The sequence below is a fragment of the Diabrotica virgifera genome, chromosome 8 (genome assembly GCF_917563875.1).
Source record: "Diabrotica virgifera virgifera chromosome 8, PGI_DIABVI_V3a".
NCBI classification, from domain to species: Eukaryota; Metazoa; Arthropoda; class Insecta; order Coleoptera; family Chrysomelidae; genus Diabrotica; species Diabrotica virgifera.
In genome coordinates, this window is record NC_065450.1 from 46358326 (window position 1) to 46374420 (window position 16095).

Here is a 16095-nt window from a genome sequence, read left to right on the forward strand (position 1 = left end):
TTATTCTAAATGTTTATAAACTACAAAATTTCAAAAATTTGGCATTAGGATTTTTGATAATATTGATTTTTATTGATAATATAATTTTTTTATCAGGTTTAATACGTTTTGATACTATCAGTCTTCTACTTTCGTTTGGCATACTCAGAATTGCCCAATGTTCATTATTTCCTCTCTTACGTTAATGCAAAATAAATGTCTCTAGGATAAACAAATAGAATAACTTTTAAACTAATTAATGGATCGGTCTCAAATTTTGAGGGTTTGTTAAGTACCTACCAAATTAACCAACTTTGGGACTTTGGGTGAAACACTAAAATTCTAAGTTAAATTTAGTAAAAGATATTAACAAAAATATCGATCTTTATTTATTTTATTTATTTTGCAATTTGTGAAGCAACAATTTAACTTTTTAACTTTCAAAAATCGGTATTTTGAAGGTTTTTCAATGTTCTAAAAAATTAAATTTTGTAGTTTTATGTCAATTGTTTAGCTTTTGAATAGGGTGCAAAAAATCGAAAAAAATAGCGACTTTTGCAATAAATTGTTAATAATTAAAAAACGGACGCGAACTCTAGGCAGGAAACAGGTAGGTTTTCTTACTATAGGTCTTCAATAACTAAAAAGTAGTCAGCTACCTGGATCTTTGAGTATCCCGAACATGGTCTATTTCTAGCTTATTACCCTGGAGTAAATACTTATCTAAACTTAAGTTTAGAAGAAGAGACTATTAAGACTTGTAAGACCTTTAAGTATTTAGAGTCCATGATAAACCGAGATTTCACTTGTATAAAAGGTATAGAAATGAAGATAGCACGGGGAAAACAATCCACGAAAGAACTCCATGAACTGGTATGGAACATCACTCTAACAAAAAAAAAACAAAGAAAGGGTATTTCAGAGTATATTGATAAATATTACTTTATATGGAGCGGAAAATATGGCCAATGACAACATCCATTCGAAATAAAATAAGAGCGGTTGAAGTGGATTTTATGAGAATATGTATACAAATCACCAGAGACCACAAAATAAGAACAGAGGAAATATAAAAGAGAATGGAAGTATGTCAGATGCTCCATTACAAAAAAGTTGAAAACAGAGCCCTTCAATTTTACGGACGTGTACAGAAAATGCGAGAGCACAGGTGGCCGAAACGAATACTAGGCTGAAACCCGCCGGGAAGAAGATGAAGAGAAAGGATGAAAAACGCACATAGGAAACGCTCAGAGAGGGTGACTGGGAGAATAGAGTGCTGTGGAGCACGAAAATTGCGAACTCATAATGGGAACAAGGCGAAGAAACAGAAGAAAACGTGGCAGCATATGATTGTCTGTTTGATTGTTTTTAATACTCTAACATGAAGAATAAACTTATACTTAATTCAGAAGATGTAAGTACAAGACATTTGCAAATTGTTCCTTTTTGGCTATTTCTAAGTACCAGTATATACTAATTCTATATGCTTTTCGATATTATGATAATAATAATAATAATAATAATAATAATAATAACACCACCCTAAAAGTGCAGTAGAACGAACGACATTACCCCGGTATTTAGGACGAAGAGGACTTATGGATATAGGTGAGCAATTAGATAAACAGATTGCTAATTTAAGAACTTATTTTCAGATGCAGGCTGAAACATCTACTGTACATCGCGCTATCTGCGCAGTAGATGACACAACACCGATAAAGCTGAGAGAAGCAGAACTGCGCATAAACCACCTTACTAAGGACGAAAAAGTGCGCGCCTGGATGGGTAAACCTCTGCACGGGCGACATCCCAATGAGGTCAGCCAAGATCATGTCGACAATATAGCGTCGAACTACTGGTTGACATCAGGAAAGATGTTCCCTGAAACGGAGGGTTCATTACTGGCCATTCAGGATCAGGTTATACCAACCAGAAATTACCTGAAATATATCATCAAAGACCCTCATGTTCAAAACGACAGATGCCGATATGGATGTCAAGCCCAAGAAACCATCCAACATCTTACAGGGGGCTGCCAGGCATTTGCTGCAACTGAGTACAAGGAACGGCATGACGCAGTGGGAAAAATCCTTCATCAGGAGATAGCTATCACGCTGTGACTTCTCCAAACCGACCATCTCCCATATTATCAATACGTCCCTGAGAGTATGCTTGAGGATGGCAACTACAAGCTATACTAGGACCGCACTGTGCTCACAGACCAAACAGTGGCGCATAATAGACCAGATCTCGTATTAGTCAATAAATTAACGAGACAAACAACCCTCATTGATGTGGCGATTCCTAACAACAATAATCTACGTACTAAATTTACTGAAAAGATCGCCAAGTACAGAGATCTGGAAATTGAAATACGGAGACAATGGAGAATGCAAAGTACCCAGACGATACCGATTATTATGTCTACTACTGAAGTCATTCCGAAGACCCTCCTCGAAAGCATAAAATAGCTGGGTCTTAATGAACATCTTTATAAGACCATGCAGAAAGCAGTACTACTCGCAACGGCCAGATGTGTACGAGAATTTTTGGGAGATACACCTTCATACCAAGTCAACTAGGGCTCGATAACACGGAAAGAGTCCCACCAGAGCTCAATCCTTTTGATACCGTAGGTATCTGGGATGAGTCAATTTTATATTATGATTTATATTATGATAATATAATATTTATAATGTTCAAAGTAACAGTTAGAGTACTTAATTCTTAAGCGACTTACCTCTGGTGGTGGAGCTGTGGTTGGAGTCAAACTTTTCTTCTTACTTATTATGGAATCTTTTCGATCAGGAATTTCAACAGGTTTCTTTTTTCGACATAAATTCAAACAACATATTGTTGCCAAAAAGCCTTTACAACAATGCTTGGAGCACTTGCTTCTAAAAAATAAAATTTTGTTAGAAAACATAAGCAGTAAAATAGACAAGAGTCTTTTTCTAGATATACATATACTATATTTTGTTACATCATATTTTTTTCTATTTCTCGTATTTGTTTTATTGTATTTCTTCAAAAATTGGATAGAGTTACAAATATTTTAAAGGATATTATTCAACGGATTGTCAGTTTTACAAAGATAATATTGTTCAAACTTTAGAACTGATTCGTGAATACAATTATATAATTGTATTCACGAATAATAAAACAAGTGAAGACAAAAATTGGGTGCAAAATAAGCGATAAAGAGATAAAAATTCTCTGTTACGCTGACGACACCGTGTTCGTAGCAAAAGTTAGTAGTAGCAAAGTGCGAAGACGACCTCCAAAGATTACTGCACAAATTCAAAATTAACGCAAAAAACGTGAATATGAAAATATCAAAAATTATACAAGTAGTGACTTTCAAATACCTGGGAATTAATCTATCAGGCGACAAAAATATCCAAAAAGAGGGAAAAGACCAAATAATTAAAGCCAGTAGAACGATCGGATGCCTAAATGATATAATTTGGAAAAACTAACACCTAAGAGTGGAAAGAAAGGCCTGATAAGCCAGTTATTAGGACAGTTATGCCTTAAATGGTCGACATAAGACCAGACACAAGCAAAACGTAAAGACATCTTGAGACCAACGAAATGAAGATATTAAGAAGGGTTGTTGGAAAAGGAATACATGAGGACAGGGTAGGAAGTGAGGAAATCAGATGCATATGTAGGGAGACAATATAAATATCTGGGTAAAAAACAGAAGAGTGGAATCAACACATAGGCAGGATGTCTGAATCAAGGATGGTAGGAATAGACAGGGACACGTCACCGTTAGGTAAACTTTCTGCATTTAGGGGCAGAATAAAAGGCACCGTTGAAGAAAAACTGGCAGTACTGCCTATATAGAATAAAAAGAAGAAGAAGAAGATCTATAAACAGTTGGAAGAAATGTGTACGGTTTTGTTGAAGTGTTAATTTATATATAAGAAATTAGATAATTAAATAAAAGTAATGGAATTTTGTTAAAATTCGTTGAGTATTTTCTCGAAATAAAACGGGACCCTGGATTTAAACAAAAGTATTATTTGTCTTGAAGAAACTTCGTTCCATACACATGATATTGCCAAGTGTGAAAAAACGGTTTAAATAGGCTTCAACAAACTGAAAAGTGAGGGAGAAAGCTGGAAATTAATCAAAGAATCCTAAACGCTAGTAAGATCAAAACATTGATACAGAGAGAAAGTACGGACGTAGAATAAATGACCTGACAAGGTAAAAGGACATAAATACAAATTACACAAGGAAAAGAAATAGACAAGGCGAAAACGGCGGGTTCGAAGGGAAAAATATTCCCATGAGATTTTTTTGCATAATCACATTCGTGAGAAATCCCAGAATAAGGTTCGAGAAGTCGCCCAATTTTTTTTAAACAAATTGCAATAATCAATATTTTTGGCCCGAACAATTTTTTCTTTAATTTTTTGGACCATTCTGGACAAAAAAGGTCTCCTATAATTTTTCTCTAAAGTTGATAGTTTTCGACTTATAAGCAATTTAAAATTGAAAAAAACGAATAATGGCGATTTCCAAGGCTTAATAACTCGGTTAAAAGTTATTATTATAAAAGTCAATATATGACTAAATCAAAGTTTAAAGCCCCCCTACAAGATCCTGAAGAAGTTTTTGTCATTATTTTATTACTAAGCTGTTATTGTTAAGAAATAATAATAAGCGCCATGCACGTGTGCGGCGGCTGTAAATGCTGAGTGCGAGAGAGAAGCCATTCCAGCAGTCCAATTGTGCATCTTACTCGCACTCACATTTACAGCCGCATCAATACGATCTAACCGCTCATTGTTATTAATTAACAATAACAACTTAGTAGTAAATTAATGGCACATATTTCTTGAGGATCATGTAGCGGCGACTTTAAACTTTGATTTAGTCACTTTCTAACTTTCATAATATAATTTTTAACCGAGTTATTAAGTCTTAAAAATGGCCATTTTCGCGTTTTTCAAATTTTAAATTGCTTATAACTCGAAAAAGATCAACTTTAGAGAAAAATTATAAGAGACCTTTTTTGTCCAGAATGGTCCAAAAAATCTAAAAAAAAAATAGTCCGGTCCAAAAATATTCATTTTTGCAATTTGATTAAAAAAAATTATTAAAAAAAATTGGCTCACTTTTCACCTGGGCGACTTCTTGAACCTTATTCTGGGATGTCTCACGAATGTGATTATGCAAAAATATCTCATGGGAATATTTTCCCCAACAAACCCGCCGTTTCCGCCTTGTCTAAAAAAATTTTCCTGTAGTTGGCTGTATACCATCAATCACAAAAATTGGAAAAAGCCCTTTGTAAAAGGAATAAAAATTTTTTATTAAAAATCCCGAGGGCTACATCATAGAACGTTTTTGATTTTATAGAAAAATCATCATCAGTGTTAAATACAAATAACTCGGGAAACAGAAGTAGAGCAGAATAAATTAGAAAAACTGAAATTCAAAGCATACCAAAGTAAAAATCAAAAAAGGAGTTTTCTGCTCCGTATGTCAACTTTGGTCTACAGGGTGATTGATTAGTAGGGTAAAGCTCAATAGCTCCGCTATAGTAATAGATAGCAATAAAAGTTAATAACAAAAATTTTAGCCACCTTTGAGCTTCACATTACAAAATTAGTTAGAATGTTACAGGGTGTTCGATAACACAGTGGCAGACCAAACTTATGTTTTTTTTAATGGAATACCCTATATTTTATTTTAAATTCGAAATCTTATTAACTTCTCCATCACAAAAATATAAAGGTTTGTTATGTTATACAGGGTATTTACAAAGTTATAACCAATTTTATATGAAAATCGTAACAAGTTCAACTCCCTGTATAAATAAAAACTAGCAAAACAACAATGGTTTATTAATGCCATATTTTTAACGTATTGTCAAAATTTTCAAGAATGGTCGATATTGCTAATTTTCTTTATATCAAATACAGGGTGAGTCAAAACGCAAGTACATTATTTTCTCAGTAATTTTAAATGGAACACACTGTATTTTATATTATTATTGAAAAGTACCATTACCGTACTTTAATTTTTGGATAACATTCCCTATGTCTAAATTATTTTAGTTTTCCCTATTAGTTTTCGAGATATTTTCATTTTTCAATGGACCAGTAGCGTGGCCACCCAAAGCACCAGAATTTAATAAACTGGACTGATTTTTTTGGGGTGACGTTAATAATGAAGTTTATAAAATACCTCCAACAACAAGGGATGAGATGGAAAATAGAATACAAAGTGTATTTCGATGTTTTAATTTACAAATGCTCCGTAGAGTAAGTAGCTCATTCAATGATCGTTTTTAGGCGTACATAACTGTGTTAGGAGATAATTTTGAACACCTTGTGTAATTAAATATTAAAAATATTTTATTAAAATTAGCTTCTAATCTTTTCAAACATGTTTTTTTTTGGAAAATGTATTACTGATAAATTATGTCTCGTTCTTTATTTGTTACATTTACATACAAAAGTAGTGTTTAATTGTCTTCACAAAATATTGTATTTTGTGTTTGTGTGTTTTTTTTTTGTAAAATCTATTACTAATTTTCTTTGTTTATTTGTTGCATTTACATAAAAAGATAGTTTTTAATTGTTTCAAAAATGTTGCATATAGTGGTTGTGTTTTTGTTTGTAAAATGTATTACGTATTACTAATAAATTATTTTTATTTATTTATTTGCTACAGTGTTACATTGATTACCGGATTGATTATCGGTAATCTTCAATTGTCAATTCAGTCATGGCTTACTTAAAATTTAGATAAATTTAAACACCTAAAATAATTTGCTCTGAAAAATGAAAATATCTCGAAAACTAATACATTTGGGCATAGGGAATGTTATATAAAAATTAAAGTACGTTAATGTTACTTTTCAATAATGATATAAAATACAGGGTGTTCCGTTTAACATTACTGAGAAAATATTGTACTTGCGTTTTGACTCACCCTGTATTTGATATAAAGAAAATTAGCAATATCAATAATTCTTAAAAATTTTGACAATAAATAAAAAAATATGGCATTAATAAACCATTGCTGTTGGGCTTATTTTTATTTATACAGGGAGTTGAACTTGTTACGATTTTCATATAAAATTGGTTATAACTTTGTAAATACCCTGTATAACATAACAAACCTTTATATTTTTGTGATGGAGAAGTTAACAAGATTTCGAATTTAAAATAAAATATAGGGTGTTCCATTAAAAAAAACATAAGTTTGGTCTGCCACTGTGTTATCGAACACCCTGTAACATTCTAACTAATTTTGTAATGTTAAGCTCAAAGGTGGCTAAAATTTTTGTTATTAACTTTTATTGCTATCTATTACTATAGCGGAGCTGTTGAGCTTTACCCTACTAATCAATCACCCTGTATGTACATATTGTTTCGAATTTTATGTTCAAATATATCATATGTTTAACGTCAAATTGTGGTTGCCAAAAATGTCAGGCGACTAAGCTAGGTGTCGCGTCAGTCATGCACGGAGCGAATAGACTCTGAATACTGATTAAATAATAGCAGTGATAAGACGCAACCCTGTCGCACTCCTCGTCGGATTTTTATATCGTCGGATGTTGTGAGCTCTATTTTAATTGTTGCTGTTTGGTGCCAATATAACCTGCTCAGAGTTCGACCTTACACTGAGACTAAGGTTTACTAAATGCTACGTGTGGTCGGTGCTGCTATATGGCATAGAGGGCTGGACACTCAAAACGAGGGATATAAACAGATTAGAAGCCTTCGAAATGTGGCTTTATCGCCGTGTCCTAAAGATACCATGGACGGCGAAAGTCACAAATGTGGATGTCCTTAAAAGAATCAACCAAGAACGTCAGCTTTTCGAAAACATCAAGAAAAGAAAAACGGCGTGTTTGGGTCACATCATGCGAAACGAAAAATACCAGTTCCTTCAACTTATAATCCAGGGTAAAATTTAAAGCAAGAGAGGAATAGGACGCAAGAAAATGTCCTAGCTCCGAAACATAAGGCAATGGACAGGAATTAACGACATACAATCTCTGATACACTTTGCAAGAAACAGAGAGTTAATGGAAAATGTGATCGCCAACATCCATTAGTGGATTTGCATTTGAAGAAGAAGAAGGTGCCAATATTCTGAGATAATTCGCAGGTCTTGTTCGTCAATTCCATTTATTCTTAGAATTTCGATCAGCTTTTGATGGTCAAATGCTTTTCGATAATCAATAAAACTCAGGTATCAATATAGTAAAAAATGTCCAATTTACTCACCTTGCTGGATGAGACAAACTTTCCGCTCTCTCCACCCAACTATCTTTTCGCCGCCCTGTTGGGAAACATGAAGAAGAATCTCCAACTTTTTGCTTTCTACAACAGTTCAATCGCTCAAGCAACCTCGGTTTCTGTTGAGTTTCATTTTCAATTACAATCGAAGCAGGTTTTGGTTTTCGCTTAAAGCAATTGAAGCAACCGGCATCAGTCTTAGATTTAGAGGTCTTTTTAGGACCCTTTTTGCAGCAACTGCACATTTTGGTTCTACAGTTGGTGAGGAATTTGGAGCACGCATTTTTTGGTGGTGGTTCTTTTTCTGGTTCATTTGGAGGAGTGGCTTGGGCAGGTGGTAAACTGAAATCAAAGAGATGAAAATATTAGAGTTTTAATAATAATTTAAAATGTTCTAATATACATGCAAGCAAAATCAACGTCTATTCTAATCAATATTATATATTTAAATTAGATCATCTAGTTAAATAAATACAGTAATGTGCCAAATGTTTGGAACAAATTTGGTATTTCGTAAACCATCGACTTTAACGAAAAATCCTGAACCAGTTCGATTTTTATTTTTAAATTATGATTTTTTTACATATATATCATATTAGTGACGTGAACTATCTGGGAGTAATGACGTAATCGATGATTTTTTTAAATGAGAATAGTGGTCGTGTGCCAGTCCATTTGAAAGATTATTCAATCCTCTATCTATTCAGTAATATAAACATTAGCATAATTATTTATATATCACTATATTTTGACCCCCTCTAAACTGCATTATTTACAGAATTAGAAAAAAAAAATGTAAAATACAAAAGTTATTCGATTTTTTAATTATGATTTTTTGACATATATATCGCACTAGTTACGTTATCCATTTGGGCGTGATGACGTAATCGACTATTTTTTTAAATAGGAATAGGGGTCGAGTGCTAGCTCATTTGAAAGGGTATTCAATTCCCTATTCAGTAATATAAACATTAACATGATTAATTATACAGGGTGCCCAAAAAAATTTTTTTAATTAAAATAATTGACACAAAAAGAAGAATGTATGTAATATATTTAATTCAAAATACATTCTACTGCTGTCAGAAAACAGAAATAAATGTTTATTGAACAAATAAATATTACTTTTCACTTAAATTCAATGTTCAAGCTGCCACCCATCTGCCTCTTGGCAGTTTAAACATTGTATTTAAGCAAAAATCAATGTTTATTTGTGCCATAAACTTTTATTTCTGTTTTTTAACAGCAGTAAAATGTATTTTAAATTAAACAAATTACATACATTCCTCTTTTTGTCAATTAATTTAATTCAAAAAAATTTTTTTGGACACCCTGTATAATTAATCATGTTAATGTTTATATTACTGAATAGGGAATTAAATAACCTTTCAAAGGAGCTAGCACTCGACCCCTATTCCCATTTAAAAAAATAGTCGATTACGTCATCACGCCCAAATGGATGACGTCACTTGTACGATATATATGTCAAAAAATCATAATTTAAAAATCGAATAACTTTTGTATTTTACATTTTTTTCGTATTCTGTAAATACAGCAGTTTACAGGGGGGTCAAAATATAGTGAATAACCCTGTACAAGAAAACATTTTTTGGAATAAATTAATTGACACAAAAACAAGAATGTATGTTATTTATTTAATTCAAAATACATTCCACTGCTGCCAGAAAACAGAAGAAAATGTTTTTTAATAAATAAACATTGCTTTTCGCTTAATTTCAATGTTCAAGCTGCCACTCATCTGCCTCTTGGCAGTTTGAACATTGAATTTAAGCGAAAAGCAATGTTTATTTATCAAATAAATATTTTTTTGTTTTATGACAGCAGTAGAATGTATTTTGAATTAAATAAATTACATAATACATTCTTGTTTTTGTGTAAATTAATTTAATATAAAATAATTGTTCTTGGACATCCTGTATAAATAATTATATCAGTGTCTATATTACTGAATAGAGAATTGAATAACCTTTTAAATGAGCTAGATCACGACCCCTATTATCATTTAAAAAAATCATCGATGACGTCATCAGGTCCAGATTGATGACGTCACTAGTATAATATATATGTCATAAAATCATAATTTAAAAACAAAAATCGACCAGTTTTAGGATTTTTTTTAAGTCGCTGGCTTACGAAATAACGAATTTATTCCAATCATTTGCACCATAATGTATACGATGAGTAGGCACGTCTTGGTTTACCATTTTTATGTTTTAAAAACTATTTTTTTTTTGTTATAAATAATAGATAATCCTTTCCATAATCAGAAAATAACAAAATTAATAGATTAGAAGTAAATAAGTAGAATAACTAAGATTGATAAAACTGGGCAAATTTTAAAACAAACGAACAAACGTCGAACAAACCATCTGAATAATACCTATTAAAAAACAAAGAATATAAAAAAAGTGGACTAAAGATGGAATATTAAGTTTAAGATAACTAGCGAACTAAGAAGATATAAAAATAAAAAAACAGACAAACAAACAAAACTACAGAAGAAACACACAAGTAAATTGGTTCGAAAATAGTAGTCGGAGAGATAGAAGCGGATTTTGTGCGTGATAAGTAATATGGAAAAACTATACGGGGATATGTTGAATTAGTTGTGTACATGACTTTCACCAACAGCCGGAAACCAGAGTGGGGGCCGAGGGTAGTTATAAGGGGTCAAAGTCGCGGTTTTTATTATTTTTTTTGTGACGCTCATGATCGAGATAGTGCACCAAAATTTGGGAATAAGTAGGTCATGACGTAACTAAGTAAAATCTCTAGGGGCGGAACGATGCGTGGCCGACAAAGGGGTGGGGGTAGGGGTGAATATAAAAAATATAAAGGGTTTTTTGCGGCGTTCGTGATTGAGATAGTGGACCAAAATTTGGGAATAAGTAGACCATGAAATTACTAAGTAAAATCCCCAGAGCCGGAAACCAGAGTGGAGGACGAGGGTAGTTATAAGGGGTGAAAGTCGCCGTTTTTATTATATTTTTTTTTAATTTGGGAATAAGTAGTCATGACGTAACTAAGTAAAATATCCAGAGGTGGCACGCTGCGTGGCAGACAAAGGGATAAGGTGGGGGTGAATACAAAAAATATAAGGGGTTTTTTGCGACGTCCGTGATTGAGAGAGTGCACCAAAATTTGGGAATAAGTAGATCATGAGGTAACTAAGTATAATCTCCAGGGGTGGAACGCTGCGTGGCCGATAAAGGTGTGGGGGTAGGTGTGAATATAAAAAATATAAGGGGTTTTTTGCGACGTTCTAGATTGAGATAGTGCACCAAAATTTGGGAATAAGTATACCATGACTTAGCTAAGTAAAATCCCCAGAGCCGGAAACCAGAGTTGGGGATGAGGGTAGTTTTAAGGAGTCAAAGTCCCAGTGTGTATTATTTTTTTGTGAACTGGCACAATATTTGTCCCCCACGCAGCGTTCCGCCCCTGGAGATTTTACTTAGTTACGTCATAACCTACTTACTCCCAAATTTTGGTGCACTATCTCCATCATAAGCGCCACAAAAAAAAATAATAAAAACCGCGAATATTACCCCTTATAACTACCCTCGTCCGCCACTCTGGTTTCCACCTCTGGGGACATTACTTAGTTATGTCATGACCTACTTATTCCCAAATTTTGGTGCACGATCTCGATCATGAGCGTCACAAAATAAATAATAAAAAACGGGACTTTGAACCCTTATAACTACCTTCCTCCCCCACTCTGGTTTCCGGCTTTGGGGATTTTACTTGCTTATGTCATGGTCTACTTATACCCAAATTTTGGTGCACTATCTCAATCACGAACGTCGCAAAATGCCCCTTATATTTTTTATATTCACCCCTACCCCCACCCCTTTGTCAGCCACGCAGTGTGGCGCCCCTAGAGATTTTACTTTGGTACGTCATGACCTACTTATTCCCAAATTTGGTGAAAGTCATGTACACAGCTAATTCAACATATCCACGTATGGTTTTTCCACATTACTTATCACGCACAAAATCCGCTCCCAGCTCTTAGACTATAGGTAGATACGTAGATTTAAGAATTAATTAGTAAAATTGTAAGAAAAAATAAAAAGAGAAACAATGAAAGAGAATAAAAGAAAATACAGGAAAACGGAGCAGCTTTAAAATGAATATTATAGTTTTAATGGACACAATATGGAGCTCTATCAGACATCTTTAACAGCAACATGCCAAATTATTAAATTATTTGAAAAAGAAGACGTTCGACAATGTGTGCTTCCAGTCATGACTTACGGCGCCGAAACACTAAGGCTATAACGCTTTAACACAGATCAATCAAACTTAGAGTGGCCCAAAGAATAATGGAACGGTCACTACTTGGACTAACTCTCAGATACAGGGTTTAGAAACGAGGAAATCAGAAGAATGGCATGCGTTACAAATGTCTTAAGCGGCAGTTTCACATAGCAGTTCACTGTTATCACAGTGACTGTTAGGTAGGCGTGGTTTCACTATCACCTTTTCTTCGTTGTGAATCATACCACTTCGATCGCAGTAGATTGTTATAAGAATTACTGAGATAAGTAGAAATAATTCTAGTTTTGCTATCGCAGTAACTTATTTTTAAAATAAAAATTGCGAAATCTGTAAAACACATTCAGTTCTCGTACGAAAAAAAAATGTTTTTATTAATTTAAGAGAAAGGATGCAATTGCAAAAAATTCGGAAAAGGTGGGTGTAGGTTGAAGAAACCATAAAAAGAAGATAGCATCCATAAGAGCAACCTATCTATTAGAAAAAAAGAAAATTCATGATAGCCAAAGAACAGGAATGAGCACAGATGATATTTACTGTCCAACAGTGCCATGGTATTAATGATTCTGTTATTAAATTATTTTCCATGTCAAAGCGAGGTCTGTTTAATAACGGTGTTTTCATCCAATATCTTTTTTTACTGTAAATTCGTTTCGCCACCAAGGGTACTTTCTTTTCAATAATATTTTTTTCTTCAATAGTAATAGGTAAGTAGTTACACTATCTACAATTTTATTTATTCGGCGCCATCTTTAAAAACTGACTGTTTCATTTGGACATAGAGGGGTAGTGAATCAGTAGGTACATAACAGTAAAACCCATCGCAATGGATATATCCCCACCGCTAAAAGCAGCTGCGATAACAGTGAGCTGCTATGTGAAACTGCCGCTTAAAGCGGCTTAGAGCGAATAGCATGGCTGAAGTGGAATTGGGCGGGTCATGTAGCCAGAACGAAGGACGGGAGGTGGACCCAAAAAATTACATTGTGGAAACCACGACCAGTGTTCCAATTGTTTTGAACAGCAGACTCAATACATTAAAATTGCAATGATGATAGCAAACATTTATAATGGAGATAGCACTTAACGTATAAAAAGAAAATACAGATAATACTCGAGCTTATACTCAATAGTCATCGACACTATACTAAAATCACAATAAAGATGCACTAGAAATAAACAAACCAAGACACGTTGAATGTTACAAGGAGCACTCCCAAGTTATGATTTACAAAGTTTATACATTGTAAGTCATGATTCGGGAATGTTCCTCGTACCATTCAACGTGTCTTGGCTTGTTTATTTCTAGTGCATCTTTATTTTGATTTTAGTATAGTGTGAGATATCCCAGAAAGTCGAAAGATTGGTGACAAACTCGTAGAAAAGCAGAATTCGAAATATAAATAGAGTTTAAAATTAATAAATATAAAATACTTACTAAAATACTAAATACCATAAAAAAGAAAAGAATAAAAAAGTACTACCCTGTAAATTTAACGAGGAATAATATAAATTATACTACAATTAAATAGGAGAAAATAAATAATTTAAAAATATGTACAACATTTTATGTCTTATTACTTACTTCTTGTACATCACTTACATTTAGTACATTTGTATTTTAGTCACCAAAATCATTGTGACACTATTGCTATCTAGTTCTTACTGCATATAAGATAATCGATTAAATAATTTCGTTTCTACGTAAATGTATAAACAATTACAGCAAGTTTCCAGAAAGTTTTGTTAAATGTATAATAAGTTCCTAAATTTAAATGATAATGAGGCGAATTATACATTTCAACATTTCACCTTTTAGACTGTGAATATGTGTTGTAAAATATATTTACTTACATTTAATTTATTATATTTCTTGTTATTAATTAATATTAAATTAATAATAATAATAATAAAGATAAATCATGTAATTTCTAACCCGCAGGAATCATGTTATTTCTAACCCGCAGGAAATACCATCATTTCTAACTCAGGGAACCACTTATTTAATACCGAAGGATCAAAATAACACCCAAGATCCAGCCAAGTACCGCCCAATTACTTGTCTTCCAACTTTGTATAAATTGGTCACATCCTGTATAACCCGGCGTATCTACCAACACTGTGCTCTAAACAATATCATAGAGCCTCAACAGAAAGGATGCGCTAAGGGTTCTATGGGTTGCAAAGAACAACTGATCATCGATTCAGTCATTTCTAGCCAGGCATTCACCAAAAAAAGGTACCTCTTTACTGCTTTTATTGACTACAAAAAGGCCTTTGATTCAGTGCCGCATGAATGGCTTATAGATATATTAAGAATATACAAAGTCGATGATAACATGTGACTTTTTTAAGGCATACAATGACAAGTTGGAAGACTAAATTTCACCTCCAAATACCTGGTGAAAACAATATCGAAACGGAAAATATCGCATTCAACCGGGGCCTGTTTCAAGGAGACTCGCTGAGTCCATTGTGGTTCTGTTTGGCTATGAACCCTCTATCACAGCTATTAAACTCCACTGACTCAGGTTTTAGCATTAAAAATAACAATACTGTAGTAGCGAAGCTTAATCATCTGTTATATATGGATGATTTGAAATTAATGGCTTCTACTCGAGACAATCTAGAAGAGATGCTAAAAACAGTAGAAACATTCTCTAATGATATTAATATGCACTTTGGACTAGACAAGTGCCGCGTTTTAAATATAGTCAGAGGAAAGATACAGCCCGGTGGATTCGATATGCAAAATGGCCAGAACATCGAGGCCATGGGTGAAAACGATATATACAAATATCTTGGAGTAAAGCAGGCGCGGAAAATTGACCATAAGCAAATGAAAACTGAGATAACTACTGAGTTTATACGAAGGATAAAACAGCTGCTTCGTTCACAGCTTAACAGTAAAAATTTTTTTAAGGCACTAAACACTTACGCTTGTTCCGCGCTTAACTATTCATTTGGTATTTTTAAGTGGACAAAAACAGATATAGAAAATCTTCAGCGAAAAGTACGAACACACCTCACAAAGGCACAAAAACACCATCCTAAAAGTGCAGTAGAAAGAACGACATTACCACGGAATCCAGGAGGAAGAGGACTTATGGATATAGGTGAGCAATTAGATAAACAAATTGCTAATTTAAGATCTTATTTTCAGGTGCAAGCTGAGACATCTACTCTACATCGCGCTGTTTGCGCAGTAGATGACTCAACACCGATCAAACTGAGGGAACCAGAAATGCGCATAAACCACCTCACTAAAAATGAAAAAATGCGCACCTGGATGGGTAAACCTCTGCACGGGTGACATCCCAATGAGGTCAGCCAAGACTACGTCGACAATGCAGCGTCGAACTATTGGTTGACATCAGGAAGGATGTTCCCTGAAACGGAGGGTTCATTACTGGCCATTCAGGATCAGGTTATACCAACCAGAAATTACCTGAAATATATCATCAAAGACCCTCAGGTTCAAAACGACAGATGCCGATATGGATGTCAAGCCCAAGAAACCATCCAACATCTTACAGGG

The 16095-nt window shown here is 33.7% G+C and overlaps 1 protein-coding gene across 1 annotated transcript in view; it reads right to left on the minus strand.

The window, feature by feature from the left end:
• LOC126889949 (protein stum-like) overlaps positions 1–16095 on the minus strand; it is a 226238-nt gene that overhangs the window by 40228 nt on the left and 169915 nt on the right. Inside the window, exons 4-5 of the mRNA XM_050658703.1 lie at positions 8244–8597; positions 2720–2876 (exon numbers count right to left, since the gene is read on the minus strand). Coding sequence (XP_050514660.1) covers positions 2720–2876; positions 8244–8597 — 511 coding nt within the window. The remainder of the gene's footprint in view (positions 1–2719; positions 2877–8243; positions 8598–16095) is intronic.